The sequence below is a fragment of the Bubalus kerabau genome, chromosome 4, assembly GCF_029407905.1.
Source record: "Bubalus kerabau isolate K-KA32 ecotype Philippines breed swamp buffalo chromosome 4, PCC_UOA_SB_1v2, whole genome shotgun sequence".
In the NCBI taxonomy this organism is placed as follows: domain Eukaryota; kingdom Metazoa; phylum Chordata; class Mammalia; order Artiodactyla; family Bovidae; genus Bubalus; species Bubalus kerabau.
Genome location: NC_073627.1, coordinates 39,238,298 through 39,259,459, shown reverse-complemented (window position 1 = coordinate 39,259,459; position 21,162 = coordinate 39,238,298). Strand labels below are relative to the sequence as shown.

Genomic DNA, 21,162 nt, shown 5'->3' with positions numbered 1-21,162 from the left:
GCCAGGGGAGGGGCTGTGGTCTGCTTTCCCCTCCCTGGCTTTGCTTTCTGACCGAGCACAGCACATGCTCTGCAGTGTTCTCAGCATGTCTCTGTTCTAACCGAATTTGATTTTCTTTCTTTCCTGTCTCATGATGATGACTGAAGGGCAGGAGGCCTTTGGTGGACACCCCGTGACACTAATCACCAAGTGTCACTACCCTCATCCAAGGCGGTGACGATGCACTCTGGGCGCTGAAACCTGAACCTTTTCACTGATGGTGGTTCTAGCTGAGTCTGGAGGAGCTCAGTTACCGCTTGTCACCTTCGGCTTCATTTATCAACATCTGTTCAATAAACAAACACCTAATTCTGCTCCTCCTACTGGCCTCCCAGAGGCTCTGGCAATTGGAACTAAAGCACTGTTGGATTAGAATGTCCTGCTGGAAGAAGGAGTGGCACCTGATTAATTCTGAAAGGAGGCTCTTAACCTTCAGAAACTTGGGCTGGGTCCCGGGGGCCCAGAACAACTGATTCATTTGGCCCATTCCTCCTGTGCTCGTCTGGCAAAGAACGACCTGCCCACGTGGGTGTGCAGCACTGCCCATCTGTTCAGGGAGTACTCATGGAGTACCTACTGTGTACCAGGCTGTTGTTAGGCCATGGGCGCCCAGTAGGAAGCCAGGCCGGCCCTCTGCCCTCCTGGCGTTTACAGTCTAGTGATAAAACAAGAGTGCTGGGTGAGAGGACAAAGTGAGTTTCTGGTGCTCTGTGGACAGAACTGTCCATGAGGGCCTCCCGGAGGAAGTGATGTTTAGACAGCTCTGAGCAAGCAGTAGGAGACAGTCAGGTGAACAGGCTGAAGGGACAAGTTGGGGACAAGGGTAAAGGTGAGTGCTGGAGCCAGGGTGGTGGTCTTCAATGCCCTGGTAAGGAACTGTTTATCTTCGGGTTGTTGGGAATCCATTCAATGGAGGAGGTGATACGATCATACTTGCCCTGGAAGATCACTCTGGTGGCTGAGGGTAGAAAATGGGTTAGAAAAGGCCAAGAATGGAGGCCTGGAAGCTAGTTGTAGGAGGTAATTGTTCTAATCTAAGTGAGAAGAGATATGCGTTATATAAGGTTACTGCGCGGAGTGGATGGAGGAAATTGGGGTCAAGATTACAGAACCCCAATGTCCACAGCAGTTGTTGTTGTTGAAAATTGTTTAGTCACTAAGTTGTATCCTACTCTTTTGTGACCCCATGGACTGTAGCCTGCCAGGCTCCTCTGCCTATGGGATTTCCTGGGCAAGAATATTAGAGTGGGTTGCCATTTCCTTCTCCAGGGGAACTTCCCAACCCAGGGACCAAACCCACGTCTCCTGCTTGGCAAGCGGGTTCTTTACCACTGAACCATCAGGGAAGCCCCCGTTCATAGCAGCACTATTTACAATAGCCAAGACAGGGAAGCAACCTAAATGTCCATCAAAGGTGAGTGGATCAAGAATATGCGGTCTCCATATACAGTGGAATACCACTCATCCATAAAAACAACAAAATTTTGCCATCTGCTGTAACATGGATGGATTTGGAGGGCGTTATGCTAAATAATTCAGAAAAAGACAAATACTGTATGATATCACTTACATGTAGAATCTAAAAGATACAACAAACTAGTGAATATAACAAAAAAGAAGCAGACTCACAGATATAGAGAACGAACTAGTGGTTACCAGTGGGGAGAGGGAAGGGAGGAGGGGAAATACAGGGGTAGAGGAGTAGGAGGTACAAATTATTAGGTATACAATAAGCTTAGTTGTATAATACAGGGAATATGGCCAATATTTTGTAATAACTGTAAATGGAAAGTAACCTTTCAAAATTGTATTAAAAACATAATGTTTAAACTTTTTAAAATAAAATACAAATTTAAAGAAAAAGATACAGAATCTTCGTCATATGAAAGTGTTAGTCACTCAGTTGTGTCAGCTATGAATTTGCTTATTGTTGTTGTTCAGTCACTAAGTCATGTCCGACTCTTTGCGACCCCATGGACTGTAGCCTGCCAGGCTCTTCCATCTATGGAATTCTCCGGCAAGAATACTGGAGTGGGTAGCCATTCCCTTCTCCAGGGGATCTTCCCAACCCAGGGATCAAACCTGGGTCTCCTGCATTGCAGGTGGTTTCTTTACCACTGTGCCATCAGGGAAGTCCAAATCAACTGTAATTGAAAAAAAATACATGCTTTTCAGCTCCCAGTATAATCACAGAGTCAGGCAAAGATCATCAGTTGATAATCTCAACATACAATCTTAAGATTCTCAAGGCATTGCAGAGCAGGATACTGACATGACCTCAAAAGCATCACCCACAGATTTCTAACTAGTTTTAGAGGGAGAGAGGACAATGGAAAGGTCTGGGGAATGCCCTTCCCCACAGCATCAACCTTCCCGTAGCCAAGAGCAGGCAAACCACAGCATGTGCTTCTGACGTGGTGCTATAGAAATATCCACCACCTGGGCTGTATTTACCCACTCCAGTGTTCTTGCCTGGAGAATCCCAGGGACGGCGGAGCCTGGTGGGCTGCCGTCCATGGGGTCGCACAGAGTCGGACACGACTGAAACGACTTAGCAGCAGGGCTGTATTTGCCAAACATGCTTCACCTGAATCTACTTGGGAGCAAACAACAGCAGAGTGGGGAACAAGGCAGAGGGCCTGGGCTCTTCAAAAGAGTTAGAAGGGTAGGATGGTGTGCGTGTGTGCTTAGTCATGTCTGACTCTTTGCGACCCCATGGACTGCAGCCTGCCAGGCTCCTTTGTCCATGGAATGTTCCAGGCAAGCATAGTGGAGTGGGTTGTCATTTCTTCCTCCAGGGGATCTTCCCGACTCAGGGATTGAACTCGCATCTCTTGCGTCTCCTGCATTGTCAGGCAGGTTCTTTACCACTGAACCACCCGAGAAGCCCTAAGGTGGTGGTGGTTTGGCAGAGAGGCTCAAGAGGGAGAGGATATATGTATGTGGATAGCTGGTTCGCTTTGTTATGCTGCAGAACTAACACAACGTTGTAAAGCAATTATACTCCAATAAAAAGTTGAGTGAAAAATTGACAGTAAACAAAACTGTTTCAGATGAAAAGCAATTAAAGAGACACAAGCACCGAATACAGTGTGTGAACTTTCACTGGGTCCTGGATTTTCAAGAATTTTTAAGCGCCATGAAAGGCATGTGGAAACAATTAGGGAAATTTGAATGTCTAGTGTAGATTAGATGAGTGAATGTTCCATTTTTCAGGTGTGCTGACATTATCGTGCTCATGTAGGAGAATGCCCTTACTCTAGGGAGACATTTGCTGAAGTATTTAGGGCTGAGTGTCATGTCTGTATCTTATTTCCAAATGGCTCAGAAAAATGGAGATGGACCACAAACAAGGCAGAATGTTTACAAAGCAAAGGAAAACATTGTTCATTGAACTCTTCTTTCAAGTATTCTGTAAATTTGAGGATTAGCAAAATAAACCTTTGGGGAAAACTAATAGCTCTGATGCTTCAAGACAGTTGGGTAGAAATCACGGGGCTCCACTAGAAAGAGTTTTGCAAACGCCTGGTTTACAATATGTGAAAGGAAGTGAGAGAATCGCTTGGGCAGTCAGTCCACGATGCTCAGGGACAAGGTGGCTTTCAGTTCCCTGGCATGGACAGTGGGGAGTGATCATGCTGCTGTTTGCTATATTTGAATAAATACAGGAGAAGGTGCCTGTTTTAGAGGGAAAAAGAAGGGAAAACATTCAATTTGGACTTCTAGACTCCCAAAGCTCATGCCGGTCCTGGGTTATGAGCCCCTGATGTAGAAGATGGGACACAGGGTATAAGACAGCACAGGGGAGTATGGACAGAGGGAAAGGAGGTCATGGTGGAGACGGGGAAGAAACAGCTAGAGCAGTGCGGGGGACCTGTGAGTATGGGTAAGGTCATGGATGCCAGGAAGAGGGGTCCAATAACACACATGCCAAACTGAGGTACAAAACACACCACGGACACTTGTAGCTGTGAGTGATGAAAAATCTGGCTTGTGAAAAATATAGATTTTGCCCCTTGCCTATGTGACAGCACCGGATCAACTCAAGGGACCCAGGCAGAGGGTCACGTTGGACCCAAACGTTGTTTGGCATCTCTGGGATGTCACCATCCATATCGAGGCCCCTGCTGATTCCAGGCCTCCATCAGTTCTTTATTGCATCAGGTTGCAGTCTCCCTCCCACCGGGGCTGCCTGGGTACCCCAGGGAGCACAGCATTCTTGGCCCCATCCTTCCCAGGTGTGTTTTTTGTTGTTGTTTGGTGCTTTCTAGGGAAGGGGCAGGCCCAGGCACGTTTAATGTGCTCTGTGACTAAGGACGATGAGGGCTGCTTGATGTCAAATCAAGTCCAAGGACCAAGCGATAAGAGATCAAAAGCTCTAAAATGCAAGCCCAAACCAAATCTTAAAAGAGAGACAGATAAGATGGGTAATAACCCTCCTGAGAACATTCATCATTCAGCTGAAGGGGATGACGTGTGGGTGTGAGAGCATGGCTCAGGGAGGGGAGCAAAGGGGAAACATGTTTGTCTCAACCGGTATGATCCATTCATCAGAATGAGCTGGTCACCAGTCACCAGTTGGAGAAACCCAATTCAGAGTTGGTTCTGCTGGGTGGCTCAATGTTCTGCCTAAAACTGGCCAACTCACTCAGCACAGTCTGTCATCCCATTGTCTGGGGCTTCCCTGGTAGCTCGCTTGGTAAAGCATCTGCCTGCAATGCAGGAGACCCCAGTTCAATACCTGGGTCAGGAAGATCCCCTGCAGAAGGAAATGGCAACTCACTCCAGTATTCTTGCCTGGGAGGAGAATCCCATGGACAGAGGAGCCTGGCGGGCTACAGTCCATGAGGTCACAAAGGTCCAGACACGACTGAGCGACTAAACCATCATCCCATTATCTGGAGTCACACAGACCTGAGATGGCAGAAAACATCCTCTATGTGTGTGTTTCCTCCAGTGACAGAGTGCTGACCACTGCAGTCAGGAAAGCTGAGAACTTTTAGTCACTGAACACATTTGCGAAATTCATTGGCCTTCACAGACTGTTCCCCTGAACACCTGGCCTGAACGTTCTCCTCTAACCAGCCTGTGTAGGATCATGTTCAGAAAGTGCTTATAAAGCTCTCACTTGCCTTGAAAACAAAATCTCCATCAGCTGTCAGAAAAGCTAAAACCCGTCTTGGCTCTGGTGAGACACATCCCCTTCAGGGAAATGCACACAAGCCAATTTGGTTCAGACTTAATAAGTTTTAACAAAATCCAGGTGAAGGGATCTATCTGGAAAAGCAGAAGAATCTCACAGGCAGCTCTGAGAAATAATTCTCTCAGGAGAGATAGGGGGGAAAAAACATGTGAAACCATTTGTATAACGGCAGAAGGTGATTTGAAATCCAATTTCACAAATGGGAATTTTCTGTGTAACCCTGATGCAAAACGATGGTTTCCAAATGTCTTGAGATTGTGTGGCCTGCTTGCATGCCCCTTCATCCCCCCCTCCCACCCCCCATCCCCCTCCATCCTCCCTGGGAACCCTCAGGCTTTGTCTTGGAGGTAATCAAGTTTAAAACCCCTTAAAGCTTATGAGCCCTCATTTGCCCCTCCCCGCAAACCACAGACAAGAACATCATAGAACCTACTTTAAAAACACCTAGTCTCTATCTATGACTGAATGTGAGACGTGAGAAACACCATTGCTCAGTTTAAGAGGCGTTCTTCCTTTCTCCAGCAGGATCTGCTCTGTTTTATGTGCAGAGGTGCAAGGCCACGTCTGCAAATCAGGAGAGTTCCATTTAACATGTGCAAGGACTCAGTACGGTATAGGCATGCTTTTTATAGAGCCCCTGTGATCCCAGATTGGCTTTAGGTTTGAAACCCTAAGCTTTGGTATGAAAAAAGACCAGACACAGTGTCTTTGCTAATAATAGGGCTCACCTTCTGGAGCTGGACAGGGGGTGGTTCCCACCGAGGGAGAACTCAGAGGATGGAATAAGCCTTCAGCCTGAACAAACAGGGGCTTCCCTGGTGGCTCAGATGGTAAAGAATCCACCTGTGATGCAGGAGACCCAGGTTCGATCCCTGGGTTGGGAAGATCCCCTGGAGAAAGCAATGGCTACCCACTCCAGTATTCTTGCCTGGAAAATCCTATGGACAGAAGAGCCTGGCAGGCTACAGTCCATGGGGTTGCAAAGAGTCGGACACAACTGAGTGATTGAGTGGGGCAGCTCTGAACAAACAAATCTGCTAAGGCTATTTATCACCCAGCTGGCAAGCTCTATCATGTTCTTCTCGACACCCCCAAAGAGCTCTGACCCCCAACACAGGGGACCACAGGTGACTCTGAGAAGGCACCCAGATACTGGTGGTTAGAACCCTCTGCATAAGCTGGAGACACATACTAGCTCCTGACAGGGAAATTCTCCAAGTTCATGGCTAAAATCCAACCCAGTTGGAAAATGCTTCTTGAATAAGAATAACCTAATAGCTGTGGCTTTATAGAATCTAAAGATGTCTTACTAAAAACCTAACAGTTTTTTTTTTTTTTTTTTACAATCAAACAGCTGTGAAAATAAACCAGTGCCCTTCAATGGACTCCCCCATGTGTGGGACCACCCCACCGCTGATCACAGATCTGTCAGTCAACTTCCAGGACACAGAACTGTAAGGGGTGGGTACTTTCTGTCCACACTCCTTCGATGATGTGGAGATGGGTGACCAACAGGCAAATGTAAAAAAAGCAAATGTGATTTCAACTTTCTGGGTGGTGATTTTGGTACAAAAAATTAAGCAGGGGGCGGGGGGGTTGCGGTTTCAAGTAGATTTTTTTTTGGCATGTATGTGAAAGCTCTTATTCCCAGATGAAATAAAAAATCCCAAGCAAGGTGAGACACATCATTTTATGTACAAACAGTCAATGGTACAGATGGAGTTACTTTTTATAAATATCTGCAGCAAATCCCCTAAAAAAAAAAAGCTGTGAATAAAAACCACCTCACAGCACCAAGGGCCTGTCCTTCCCTAAAAGTGTTAACTTCTCAAGAGCCTATTCTTAGCCAAACACTTGTGGGGCCCTCCTGGGAAGGACAGGACCAGGCGAGAGCCTTCCCCTCTCCCCAGAGAGCTGAGGTGACGTGTAGGTCATCTGCTGCCCAGGACCCCGGAGTGATTAACCGTTTCTTCCCAAGACTTTAGTCATCCTTGTCAAGCTGCTGATTATACGTCTCTGTTTCCTGGCAGGGGCCCAGAGCAAGGGAGGAAAGGAACCTACAATAGTGGGAGGAAGTAGAAAACTCTGGCTATTCTGATAAAAAAAAAAACAAACAACACTTTGTAATCAATGCAACGCTGTAAAGCCAATGGATCCAGTTCAGTAGAAGGAACACTGTGATTCAGGCTTCCGGAATCTACAGACAAGCATTTTTTTTTAAGGAAGAGAATTACTTAGCACCAATTTCTCTCTCTCTCTCCAGTAATACTTCCTTTTCCTCGGAGCCCTTGGCTGTAATGAGTCGGAGCGCAGTTCAGTGGTACTTTTCATCAGTAATGCAGCCGGGCAGGTGGGGGGGCGCAGTCACTCGGCACAAACAGCGCTCTCACACCAGTATGCAGCTCTGCTCAAGGGGGCCTCCTGACTCGGGGACACCGGCGGCCTCACTGTCTTCTCTGGGGCCTGGCTCTCCAGCCCCAAGGGGCTTCACTCAAAGCGGCGCAGGTGGTTGTACAGAGACTGGACGTAGGTGAAGACGCACATGGGGTCCGGCTTGCGGCCCATCACCATCATGTCCTCCACCTCAATGAGGCGCTCGCAGTTGGCCAGGTTCCTGAAATACAGAAGCCACATCAGAATGTCAGCCCCAGCCAGCAGCCAGCATCACTGCTGGGGAACACAGCTCAGCCCAGAGCTGGAGGCTCCTGAGTGCCCCCCAGTAGGGAATTCACATTACCCCACAAGAGTTTGTGGAGTTACTCTCTCTAATGCAGTGTTTCCCGAACTCCCACATGGAGGAAGCACCCTTCCAACTTGTGTTTTGACTTGACTGTTGTATTTCAGTCTCTCAGTCGTGTCCAACTCTGTGACCCCATGGACTGTAGCCCGCCAGGCTCCTGAGTCCATGGTATTCTCCAGGCAAGAATACTGGAGTGGCTTGCCATTTCCTTCTCCAGGGCATCTTCCCGAACCAGGGATTGAACCTGCACCTCCTGCATTGGCAGGTGGATTCTTTGCCACTGAGCCACCAGAAAAGCTGCTTTAGTTAACTAGTAGTGAGTGAAAGTCACTCAGTTGTGTCCGATTCTTTTCGACCCCATGGACTGTAGCCCACCAGGCTCCTCTGTCCATGGGATTCTCCTGGCAAGAATATTGGAGTGGGTTGCCATTCCCTTCTCCAGGGGATCTTCTCAACCCAGGGATTAAACTGGGATCTCCTGCATTGCAGGCAGATTCTTTACCATCTGAGCCACTGGGGAAACCCAACTAAACTTACTTTAAATTTTCAGTGAAATTCAATTTCCCTTTCAGGTTTCACTAAATATTAAGTTCTGCTAAAAAAAATTTCAGTTTTTATTAATTTAGTCAAATTTATATGAATCAAATGGTTAGTTTTATTGATAAACATCTAGCTCTGAAATTAAATTTCACTAAAAAAATCCAATGTCTAACAACAGTGTATGGAGAATCAGCATAGACTATGAAAATAAATGTAAAATGAATCAGGTAAAAAATAAATCTACCCATATGCCTCCTAAAACAGTCTTTAACCTTTTTTTAAAAACCATAACCCATAGTTAGAGATCTTTCATGATTCAGCATACACATACTTGTATGGGGAAATAAAGTTTCACAAAAATATTGACCCTTTCTACTATTCATATTTTCTCTAGATTTCATCTTTCACTCCCCACTTCTTTTTTCAATTTTTTTAATGCTGGTCATGAGCCATTAAGGGGCTTCCCAGGTGGCTCAGTGGTAAAGAATCCACCTGCCAATGCAGGAGATGCAGGTCCCTGAGTCTGGAAGATCCCCTGGAGGAGAAAATGGCAACCCACTCAAGTATTCTTGCCTGGAAAATCCCATGGGCGGAGGAGCCTGGTGGGCTACAGTCCATGGGGTTGCAAAGAGTCAGACACGACTAAGCATGCATACAAGGGTCACAAAAACTCCAAGGTTTAAAAATTGCTTAAAATCATCTTGAGAGCCTCTCTCAACTCTGCCCTAGGCCTCATGCTCTGGGAAATACTGGTTTAACTTCTGGCCCACTGGGGTAGAAGAATGTGGAAACTGGGGCCTTTCACTGGGCTGGAAAAAAAGCCATTCCCTCCATTGTTCCCAGCTGAGGGTGGGAACCGAAGGTACGGGCTTCAGGGTCTCGTGGGGATGAGCATGCACCTAGGAGTAATGGCAGGGGTCCTCTGTGATGCCCAGCACAGCCCCTCTCCCACCCTGCACCGGATGTGGCCAGACCCAGAAGGCCCAAAAGCAACTGTACTTGGTCCAGTCATCAGTGTCCTTCCTTCAGCAACTGTGTGCCCTCTTGTTCCAGGGTCCCTGGTCTTTTTGCCCCCATATACGAGGGGCTGGATGAACCACAAGCTGGAATCAAGATTGCTGGGAGAACTATTAATAACCTCAGATATGCTGATGACACCACCTGTATGGCAGAAAGCGAGGAACTAAAGAGCCTGTTGATGAAAGTGAAAGAGGAGAGTGAAAAAGTTGGCTAAAAACTCAACATTCAGAAAACTAAGATCATGGCATCTGGTCTGATCACTTCATGACAAATAGATGGGGAAACAGTGAGACTATTTTTCGGGGCTCCAAAATCACTGCAGATGGTGAGTGCAGCCATGAAACTAAAAGACTCTTGTTCCTTGGAAGAAAAGCTATGAGCAACCGAGACAACATGTTAAAAAGCAGAGACATTACTTTGCCAACAAAGGTCTGTCTAGTCAAAGCTATGGTTTTTCCAGTAGTTATGTGTGGATGTGAGAGTTGGACCACAAAGGAAGCTGAGCACTGAAGAATTGATGCTTTTGAACTGTGGAGTTGGAGAAGACTCTTGAGAGCCTCTTGGACTGAAAGGAGATCCAACCAGTCCATCCTAAAGGAAATCAGTCCTGAATATTCATTGGAAAGACTGTTGCTGAAGCTGAAACTCCAATACTTTGGCCACCTGATTTGAAGAACTGACTCATTTAGAAAAGACCCTGATGCTGGGAAAGATTGAAGGCAGGAGGAGAAGGGGATGACAAAGGATGAGATGGTTGGATGGCATCACGGACTCGATGGGCAAGAGTTTGTGCAAGCTCCGGGAGTTGGTGAAGGACAGGGAAGCCTGGCGTGCTGCAGTCCATGGGGTCCCAAAGAGTCAGACACGATGGAGTGACTGAACTGAACTGATATAAGTGTCCGCATTCACACTCCAGCTGCACCCTTCCTAGCTACATGATTTGAGCAGGACACAACTTCCTGGGGCCTCAGTTTCCCCATCTGGAATAACAGCCACTTCACAGGGTGGTGGGAGGGATTAATGAGCGAATCACACAAAGCAGTTCGAGTGGCGTCTGGCATGGAGAGTTCAGTAACTGTGAGTGGTGATCACTGTTGCTGTTTGTATTGTCATGGTTCTCTCTAAACATCAGAGCGGGTCATCAGGGGAAAGTGGCCCGAACTGGAACTCTAAAGAGCTGGGTTCAGCTCTTGGCTCTGCTCATTGCTCCAGCCTTCTGTGCCAATTCCTGGGGGTGGGGTAGAAATCAGCTTCCCACTGCTGCTCCCCTTCCAGGTGGGCTTGTTGACGCCCAGTACCCCGAGAGCTTTCTACCAGTCCCTACTGGCTCCCCGGCTTGCTTGCTCCAAAGACAAGCTGTGTAACATCAGCACAAGCCGTTCTTTGGTGCTGGCCTGATACCAGGCCCCAGATCAGAAACCAAATGTCAGGGTGAAACAGAGACACCTGTTCTGGATCCCACTGCTGCGTCCCCCTGGGTTTGGAGTGAGCAGCTAGTAAAGAAATCTGATGGGTTCATGGAGTGGCGAGTGCTTCTGGACCGATGAGCGGGCACCCTTGTTCCCCAGGATGGGCCAGGGTGGGGCTCAGTGTCAAGGGGGTTGGCGCTCTGACAAGAGTGTGCATGCAAAGGTGCTTTGTTGAAAATCTGAGTTCCTGGGGAGGCCTTCAACCTGAGTCCACCTCTCTGAGCTATCAGGTAGCATCTGAAGCCTTTTCCTCACCTGTAGCACAAGGATTCTCTCTCTCCCCCTCCCAGGGCTGCAGTCAGAGGATGCCAAGTGTGTGCCCAGGTATCACCTCTGACAGCAGTGACCTCAGTAGTCAGTCCCTCCAGGAAATGTGGGCACCATTTAAACCCTAAACCTCAACCTTGGAAGAGAACTGAAATCCCATCCTCCAAACACCAACTCCCGATGGAGGCCCTGCCTCGGCTGTGCTCACATCCAGGTCCAGGGAAGGGGCCCTAACTTCCTTCAAGGATGGTTCCAATTGCCCTGCTCTGACCATGGCAGGCTCTGACCATGAGGAAGTTCCTCCTCGCATTTCTTATGCTATTTTGCCTCTAAGTCCTTTCTACCTATTGTCCCCACAAGGCTATTCTCAGTCTAACTTTTTTCCCCACAGAAGAGCCTTTCGCATGTTGGAAGAAAATTCTTTGTCTTTTTTTTGGTTGCTCTGGGTCTTCATTGCAGCTTGTGGGCTTTCTCCAGTTGCGGTGCTATGCTTACTTGCCCTGTGGCACATGGGATTCCAGTTCCCCAAATAGGGATCAAAACCATGTCCCCACGTTGGAAGACAGACTCTTAGCCACTGGATCACCAGGAAAGTCCCAGGAGAAAATCTTAATATCCACATCTTTCCCTACAACTAAACATGTCTGCTTCCTTCACCGTGCCCACAGTGGGTACCTGGGACCTCTGCCCTGAGCTGGTGGTTCTGGTTTCTCTCTAGCCCTCTTCATGGAAGAGCACCCAGAATCGTTGGCATGTTCTGAGTTTTGTCCAACCTGTGCTTCATTCTAGAGGCTGCGCTGGGCCTCCCAGTAAGGACATCCCTGCCCCTGCCCAGGGTGGCCCTCAGGATGGGCACTAAGGTCTGAACCTGTCATCACCCTCTACCCCCCAGACAGGAAGCCATGGGCAAGATGCTGGCTTCCCCAGCAAAGAACCAAGGGACTGAGCCACATCCATCTCGTCCCCACCCCACCAGCCATGACAGTAACGACAAGATTCCTATTGTAGCTGTGGACATAGCTCCTTGGGATGGGATGTGAGCAAAGGAAAACGATGATGCACACTGACTTTTATATAAAAACATCACAGTCTCAAAATATTAGGGGCCCTGATTGCCTTTTAAGTGAAAACATGACTGCTTTTGTGAAAATAATACAAGCTTGTTTTAAACAGTTGGAGCAGCATGGAATAAAAGTCCCGAGGAGAAAGTACAGATCATTTCAAATGTCACCGCACAGCAAGAACCAGAGTTACCCTCTGCCTACTACCAACTTTAGATGGATTTACTCAGCCCCACCTTGTTTGGGGTTAAGAAAGGGTCAGAGGGTTTTCTCCTATTACTTTCTATTGTGATCTTCAGTACCTACAGGGCTGTCAGGGAAATGGAGGAGGTGTGTGAGGGGCTATTTTTATTTGTTTAAGCCTTTTCTAAATGCAGTCTGGGATGCCAGGGCTTGACTACAGCCCCTATCTGGTTTTTCAGACACATGGGCACTACAAATAGCCTGGAAGCTCCTCAGCTGGGCCGTAACCTGAGAGCAGGACACATTCTCCGCAGGGCAAGGGGGAGCCTCAGGCACAGGGCCCGGGCCGGGCTTGCACAACGCCTGGAGATATGGGGAGCAGAGCGCGGAGGGTCACACAACCATAATACGGGCCGGTCCTCCCGCTTTCCAAGCCCTGAGCACCTGTCCAATAAGGGGAGCTCACTGGGCTGTCAGCACCGCATCACTCACACAGATTAGGCCCCGGGAATCTCCAGGGAGGCAAATTATTGGTAGAGGGGCACACAAACCCCTCTCACTCCCCAGGTTCTAGAGGTGTGTGCTTTTAAGACGCCTTGCTCACTGAAGGGTCTGGAAACATCTCCTTCCTGATGTCAGGGAGCCCTGACCCTGCCGCTTTCCCTCCTCCGGTCACCCCACGGTGCCTGCCGCAGCCTGCCTGTCTCAGGTCCGTCCTGCTGCCCCCGTGGTCTCCGATGGCTTCTCATAGCCCTGTGGGTCTGCTTGGCTTCTTCTGTCTAACCCCAGCATCTGTTAAGATGCTGATAATCAGTATTCTCCTGGAGGTCTCCCTGTGTTTTCTTTTCAGCTTTTTTCTTTTGTATCATTATTATTTTTTTAGTTTATTTTCCTCAGCTTAAAAAAAAAATTTATTTATGGCTGTGCTGGGTCTTCATTGCTGTGCAGGCTTTCTCTAGCTGTGGCGAGAGGGGGCTACTCTCTAGCTGTGGTGCACAGGCTTCCCACTGTGTGGATTCTCTTGCTGCGGAGCACAGGCTCTAGGCGCCTGAGCTTCAGTCGTTGCAGCCTGTGGGCTCTAGAGTGCAGGCTCAGTAGCTCTGGCCCACAGGCTTAGCTGCTCCACACAATGTGGAACCTTCCCGGACCAGGGATTGAACCCTCGTTCCCGACACTGGCAGGCGGATTTCTTAACCTCTGGACCACCAGGGAAGTCTCCCTTTCCAGCTTTTCTAACCAACTTATTGTCCAGGAAACTAGGTAAGCCAAGCTGCCGTCCTCCCAGGAGGTCTTGGGCGGGCAGGCCCACCCCATAGCTTGCTCCCCCAGGTACCTGGGAGGTGATATCCCAGATGACTCATGGGGGGAGGCACCTTCCTCCCCCTCAGGCCTACTGTAGTTGCCCCTCCCCTACTTCTCGAGTCAGCAGAAAAGCAAGAACTCATCTCAGGGGCCCACAGACCATCCTCCCCTCCCCAGCCAGCCTGGAGCAGGCTCAGGCCACAGGGAGGCAAGGCCAATTTTTACCTTGTTGTTTTCTCTGGGTAGGAGAGAGGCAAAACCTGGAGCAGGCTCCCCCTACTCCCGCCCCTGATTTGGGAATAGAAGAAACATCTGGTTGGAGTCTGCAGGCGCTGTGAGCTCAAACCTCGTGCTGAGCCACGAATCTCTCTGGCTCCGGCTGCCAAGGGAATCTGTGTTCCCTGAGAGCTGGGGTGCAGGGCCACCATCCCAGGGCCCCCCCCCCACCCTCTTTCCTGCACAAGCCCAGCCTGGTCCAGGGCTTAGGGTGACGAAGGCAGCCAGGGCATGAGCTGGCATGGCCTGGCCCCCTGAACTCGATGGGTCAGCCAAGGGTAGCCTCACCCAGCGTGTGTGGGACTTGGGGTGCCCACATCAGAGGTCCAGGCCCTGCACCCTCTGACCATGTACTGTTTTGACAGGCACCCTTTCTAGGCTTGCAAACAGCTGGATCTCCTCCTGGGAGACGCCCCCTTCCCAACATGGAGCTGTTACACTTGGCTTTCCTTCAGCATCGTCTGGACTCAGTTGTGTAACACACTCCGTCCAGAGCTGTTTCTGCAATTAGGATGACAGCTAATCCCAAGCAGCCAAGAAAGGAATGACTTTCAAAGTATACAAGGGGTTCTTGTGACCCCAAGGGGGCCGAGGGGCCACGCATGTCATCTGGGACAACACAACGGGGCAACGCTGGCGGGCCGAGCGATCAGACTCAGGTTCTCCGATCTGTCCCCCGGGCGAGGCCCTCGGTACTGGGCTCCGGGATGCAACCTGTGACCTGCAACTCCTTCTCCAGCCAGGCTCGGGGCCAGGTGTGGGGGCTGGAACAGACTGAGGGGGGCAGCAAGGCAGTAGTGGGGGCACCTCCTGCACACGGGTACCAGGGCTGCAGACAAGACACGGAAGGGGCCAGGCACGCCGGATGGTGGAGGCTCAACCCCCCAGGCAAAAAGGAGGGCGGGTAGGAGAGAATGATAAATGTTCCCTCCAGGAAACTCGGGCTCCGGGAGGCCTTACTGCCCTCCAACCCTCCTCCCCTTAATTCCCAGCATAAGGCAGCCCTCAAGACCCTCATCTCTACCCCCGTGCCTGCCCTGGACGGGGGTGGGGGACTCGTTGGACTGGCAACAGCTCCCCCGCCCTCTGCCTCTGTGTTCAATGCACAGGAGGCCCTGGGGTGAGGGCTGGAGGAGGGGGAAGGCAGGGTATTTATTTCTTAACCCTTCCTGCCCGGTCATTGTGAGCTGGTCGCACCCACCCACTGCCCCAAAGCACGGCTCTACTAGCCAGCCCTCTGTGTAGAGCTGCTCTCCCCAGCCTGAGGGTATCGCAGGACACCTGGCTCCTTCCCTCACACCAGCCCACTCATTTACAAGGAATCCCTTTGTTAAACTCTTCTGCCTACTCAATTTGAATGCACCCCCGCCAACCCGCCACCAGAGCCCTGACTGATACACCCCTTTGCCACTCTCCTGACGCCCTGGGGTAGCCCTCAACCTATAACCAAATCCCATGCTCCCCAGCACCTCCTGACCCCAGAATCACCCCTCACCCCCTCCTCTCCCTATGTGAAAGTCGCTCAGTCGTGTCCAACTCTTTTGCAACCCCATGGACTGTAGCCCACCACGCTCCTCTGTCTATGGAATTGAATTCTCCAGGCAAGAATACTGAAGTGAGTTGCCATTCCCTTCTCCAGGGGTTCCTCCCGACCTAGGGATCAAGCCCAGGTCTCCTGCACTACAGGCAGATTCTTTACCCTCTCAGCCACCAGGGAAGCCCCTCCTCTCTCTATGAGCACGTCTTAAGAAGGTAGGCAATTTTATAATCAACACTTTTGATCATATTTAGGGGAGCAAAATGGACCCATTGGAGAAGTCTGAAATGTCCCCCAGGCAGATATTACTCAATTTCCTGCTGTTCGGCAGCTGGGGCTTGGCCAAAGCAACCGCGCCTTCTGACCCCCAAGACTCACTCGGCCATGGTGAAGGCCAGCTCGAAGTTCTGACGCCGCTGTGTGGGGCTCAGTGCGTTGTAGTCAAAGGCGTCAGGGAAGAAGGAGTGCACTAGGGCGCAGAAGGCCATCCCATCGCTCCAGCTGGAGGAGAAGTTCTGCAGGTCCACGTGCTGCGAGGCCAAGGCAGGGGGATGAGGTGGAGAGAGGGTACGGTGCCGGCCTCAGCTCCCCCACCCGACTTGACCCCACGGTCCTCCCAGCCACTCCCTAGGCAACCATCCACCCAGCTCAGTAATAAGTGCCCGTGCTTGCTGGACTCCCAGCTGGGGACCCATCGGGAGGGCATGGTTTATCCAGCTCCTACCCCTCCATCCAACCCTGGGGTTCCTGGAATGACAGCCGGGGGCGATGCCCACTCCAGCCTCTGGTCGGGGTCCCAGCGCCCAGCCGGGCTCACCTGGTAGCCGAGTGTTTTGCTGCGGCACCACTCGAGCAGGATCTGCTTGATGCTGCTGGCGCTGGCCACGCCGAAGCTCTGCGAGCGCTTCAGCTTCGCCCGTGTCTCGCCCTTCCCCCTGCGGACAGAGGGCAGGCCTGCTGGGTGGGGGCTGCGGGGCAGGGGTGGGGGGCTGCCCCTCAGCTGCCATCTCCTCGGAGACCATGCTCCACCTGCTCACTCAGGTAGCACGCAACCTCCCAACCCCACACCCACGTCCAGGCAGGAGCCGCGCATCCCAGAGCACAGCCTGCCTCGATGGGATCTGACGGACCGGCCCTGCTTCTAGCTTCTGGGCTGCCTTTTACTCACCACGCTGGTGATCCGGGGGCAGAGGGCCTAAGCCCACCCGGCCCGTGCTCCTCCCCTCTGCCTGGAGCATCCGCTCCACTTCCCTTCATCCCACCCTCCTCTGAGCCTCCCTCTTGGGCTGCCCTCCCTGACGGCTCTTTCCTAGCCCAGAGGGATAGTTTTCTACTCTAGGTCCTATGGACACTCCTTGATGGCCAAGATCAGGTGTCAGGGTCAGCGGGACACTTCATGGGTCTGTCCCCCTCACTAAAGTCAGAGCCTTGAGAGCTGGGACTTGGGGTGGGGTTATCATCATACAGGCCTGGGTCTACCATTCAAGCAGTATGTGTTAATATCACCAGAGGAAGGAAGGCTGGATAAATTGCAAAGTTGGACTTGATCTCTAAGGGGGTGGGGTTGGGGTGTTGAAGGAGCTGGTGGGCCCTGGGTCTCACTGTGTCACCTCCCAGCTCCTACTGGGAACCCCAGGGACTGCCCTCTGGTCTCCCCTGTCACGCCCTGAAACCAACTTCTCCAGTTGGGTGAGGAATGTGGGCGTGAGGGTGTCCAGGGGCCCCTCTGGAATGCAGGGAGGGGGCTGGGCTCTCACCAGGCCTTGCCTGGCCCGCGTGCCCCCTCCTCTCCTCCCTCCACTGGGGCTGCCTACCTCTCAGCCCACCCCACCCTGTAGTCAGCCCTGACCTTGTGTTTTGCCCAAGAGGTCACATACTGGGGAACAGAAAGGGCCAGCTTTGCTGCGCTGTGCCTGCCTGACCCTGGTCTGAGTCCTGGCCTCTCTGGGGGCCCTGACTGATCTGGAGAGCATCCGTACTTGCCGGCTGTATCCTGCTCCCATTTCTCAAACAACGCCTTCCGGGCCTGTGCCCCAGACGTGCGGGGCAGCGTCTGTGACCTCACCAGCTCCCGGCGACGCTCCCCGGGCCGATGGGCCTGAGTCGCGGCTGGCGGCTGCGGGGATGGCGGTGACTGGGGTGGCGTCACCAGCGGAGGGCTGAGTCAGGGAGGGAGAGAACCACAGAGTCAGGAACACAGACCCGCCCATCACTAGCTCGCCAGGCCCCCGGTCCCCCGCCCCGGGTCCCCTGCCCCACTGAGTGTGAAATGAGGCAGCAACCAGGCTCCAGGGAGAGAGGAAACATCACTGGCTGTAGTCCCCAACCGGTTCTGCAGGTTTTCTGAGCTGAGCTGTTCTCTGAGGCAGGCCAGACAGCCCGTGGGCCCCCCTCTCTGGGAGTAATCACCCCTTGGCAGGTGTCAGTGCCTGGGGTTGGGGGGCATTCTCCTTGCGGGAGGTGAACCCAGAGCCACCCCCAGGGCCAGGCCCCCTCCATGCCACCACTGAAAAGCTCCCCTTTGTCTCCCCCAGAACAGTTCGCCAGAAAGTCACAATCCTCCTTTCATTATTAAAAGGAGGTGGCGCGCAGGGGAGGTCAAGCCAGCCCCGCCCCCCAGCTCTGATCACAATCCAGTGGGCCTGGGGGAGCCTGGGGACCCCAGTAGGCCAGAAGGCGGCAGACCTGCCCCAGGCTGGGGGTCCTACCTCCAGGGACCTCCTTGGTCAGGGACAGGAAGCACCCGGCTGGAGGGGAGGGGCCCAGCCAGGATGGATGAAGAGGAAAGCAGAGATGGTCCCACGCTCCATCTTCCTGGGTGGACTGAGACACCCCCTCCAGTCTGTGCTTAGACTTGCTTTCAAGGCTCCTCAGTGAAACCAGTCTGCAGCCATAAAACCCTCTACCTCCTAGCCTCGCTGCCTCATTTCCCTGGAGGTCAGCACAGGGAGCTCCCTGCAGGGGCCCAGGCAGCCTGGGTCCAAGGCAAAGCCCAGACGCTTCCTGGGGAGGGACGACCCCTCCCCACCAGGGACTGGGGCCCTGACTCAGACTCACCTGTTGTTGTTCCTGCTGGCCGTCATTGCCCCGAAGCCAGAGCTGGACAGAGACCGTGGGAGGGAAGAATTCTTCTCTGAGGGACAAGGCAAGAGAGATAAATAACAAACCCTGGCCTCAGGGTGTGGGACGTGGGGGGCACCACTGCCTGCCTCCCTTCCACTGACCTGGCCCTGTGCCCTTTACCCAGCGTCACTCCAGGGCATGGGCGGGATCCCTGGGCTAAGCTGGCCCTGCCTCAGCTAACACTTGAGGACAAAGGATGCTGGGGACATAGAGCAGTGACATAAAAGAGGCCTTTTACAGTGTTCCCTCCTGCTTTTGAGAGTACAGAGCCCAGGGCCTCTTGGGCTGCGAGCCCATAAACACTTTGATCCCAAGTTTTCATTCTGGAAACCTACACAGCCCAACCCCAGGACCTGCCACTGAGGCCTGACCCCAGGGCCCAAACAGGCCCCAGGGGCCACGCCAAAGTGTGCAGGGTGAGAGGCCACCTTCCAGCCGCAACCTGGACCTGTAGGAAAAGCCACGGCGGTATCCTACAGGGTTGATGCTACTTCACAGCATCTCTAGCGGAGAAGTCAGGAAGGAGGGGCCCCGAGCTAGGGAAAGGGGTCACGGTGACAGGTTGGGGAGGCTGGGGCTTGGCCCAGGTTTTCTGAGTCTCTTGCCAACACCCCCACCCCACCCCACCCCAGCCCCTGCCCTCCCTCCCACTCTGAGGCCATGCATGCCCTCCTGCTCCTACCACTGGGACTGGGAGTCCAGGGGGTGGTAGCCTCGCTGGGGCTCGAGCTGAGGCCCCCCAGGATGGCGGCAGATGTGGGCGAAAGAGCTGTGGCTGAGGTCTCCCCAGAGAACCTCTCAGAGACTCGCGTGACGGCTGTGACTGGCTGGTGAGGCAGCCGCAAGGAGAGGCTCACAGGGCGAGGCTTGGGGGGCTCTGGTGCTGGGATGGTTTGAGTGGCCTCGGGGGGTCCGTCACCTGGATCTGGAACATGTGACCAGCAGGGGTGGAGCTGTCAGCTGTGGCATCCACAGGGGCTTCAGACCCTCCCAGGAGGACTCCAGTCTCTGTGAACCCTCTTCCCACCTCCTCCAGGAAGGCCTCCCCGATCACTCCAGCCTCCCTGACCTCTCCCTGCTGCTCCAACCAGACCTGGCATCTGCTTTAACTTTCAATAAACTGCCTGTTTACTGAACAGACAGTTCAATAAATAGTTGCCTCTCTTTCTACCCAGTTCAGCAGCTGGATGATTCCTCAGCCCCTGCTTGCTTTCCTCCAGAAGCAAGGAAGCTCAACACCTTCCAAGACCTCTCATTTTTTTGTGTGTTTACAAAGCTCTACTTCACATTGAATGAGGCTGCTCTCCTGTCAGCCTCTCCACCCACTGGGGTTTAGGCGCAAGTCCTCTGTCCCAAGCAAGAGCTGGCCTGGCACAGAGGCACGGCTGAAGCCCTGACCCCGAAGCTACCCAGTTCGCCCTCCTCTGCCGTCAGCCCCTACCTGCCCCCGGCTGGTGCCCGTTCTCGATGATGCATGAGTTTGAGGTCCTTCTCATCTCCAACTCACTGGCCTCGTCATGGTGGTCCACGCTCTATAGAGAGACAAACCCCGCCAAGACCCAGTCAGCAGGGGCCAGCTGCCCCTCCCCCACAATCATGGCCAGAGACCCTCCCTGATTTTGGCAGGACAAACATTTTGAGAGAGACAGTTCTGGGGTGGAGAGGGTGTTCAGTGATGGGCCCCATTCATATAAGAAGCTGACATGGACTCAGCCTCACCAACTGAACCACCAGGATCCTGGAGGCAAAAGCCTCCACTGGGCTCGTCCCAGACCACCAAAATGCTAGAGTAAAGGTCCTGACTGGGAGTTCCAGGGCTTCCCTGGTGGCTCAGGGGTAAAGAATCCACCTGCCAATACAGGACACGGGTTCAGTCCCTGGTCTGGGGAGATCCCACGTGCCGTGGAGCAGCTAAACCCATTACGCCACAAGTATTCAGCCCGTGCTCTGGAGCTCATGAGCCGTAACTGCTGAAGCCCCCAGAGCCTGCACTCTGCAACAAGAGAAACCACTGCAATGAGAAGCCCACACATCACAAGTACAAAGTAGCCCCTGCTCACCACAAGTGGAGAAAGCCTGTGCGTAGCAACCCAGACCCAGCACAGCCAAAAATAAATACATCTTAAAGAAAAAAAAAGAGGCTGGGAGTCCAAAGGAATACACAAGGCACCCAACCCCTTTGCCCAGGCGGGACCAGATGACTGGGGTCAGGAGAACCTGGCCTGGGGCCGTGTCGGGAGCCCAAACCCAGTGACCTAAGTAAGGTCCTTCTGGGCCAACAATTGGCCCTGAAGCCCTCATGCTGAGGTCTTTTCATTGGCTGCGGGGTCACAAGATTTGCCTGGATGTCCAGAGTACAGAGGCCTTATTGGTTCCATCGACCCCTCCATTCCCTCTGGCCT

At 52.4% G+C, this 21,162-nt stretch overlaps 1 protein-coding gene and 1 long non-coding RNA gene across 3 annotated transcripts in view; one reads left to right on the top strand and one right to left on the bottom strand.

Moving 5' to 3' along the window:
• Positions 1 to 190: 190 nt before the first annotated feature.
• LOC129649428 (uncharacterized) lies at positions 191 to 11,671 on the top strand. Its single transcript, XR_008713109.1, has 3 exons — positions 191 to 868; positions 6,597 to 6,703; positions 9,576 to 11,671. It is a non-coding gene; the product is annotated as an uncharacterized LOC129649428 (long non-coding RNA).
• SMTNL2 (smoothelin like 2) overlaps positions 6,897 to 21,162 on the bottom strand; it is a 21,780-nt gene continuing 7,514 nt past the window's right edge. Inside the window, exons 2-8 of one of the 2 annotated variants that reach the window (XM_055576844.1) lie at positions 20,202 to 20,292; positions 19,443 to 19,685; positions 18,695 to 18,770; positions 17,617 to 17,796; positions 16,455 to 16,572; positions 16,016 to 16,167; positions 6,898 to 7,856 (exon numbers count right to left, since the gene is read on the bottom strand). In XM_055576844.1, coding sequence (XP_055432819.1) covers positions 7,730 to 7,856; positions 16,016 to 16,167; positions 16,455 to 16,572; positions 17,617 to 17,796; positions 18,695 to 18,770; positions 19,443 to 19,685; positions 20,202 to 20,292 — 987 coding nt within the window. In that variant the 3' untranslated portion in view covers positions 6,898 to 7,729. Of the gene's footprint in view, positions 7,857 to 16,015; positions 16,168 to 16,454; positions 16,573 to 17,616; positions 17,797 to 18,694; positions 18,771 to 19,442; positions 19,686 to 20,201; positions 20,293 to 21,162 lie in introns of both variants that reach the window. The other variant, XM_055576845.1, reaches the window with a different exon arrangement.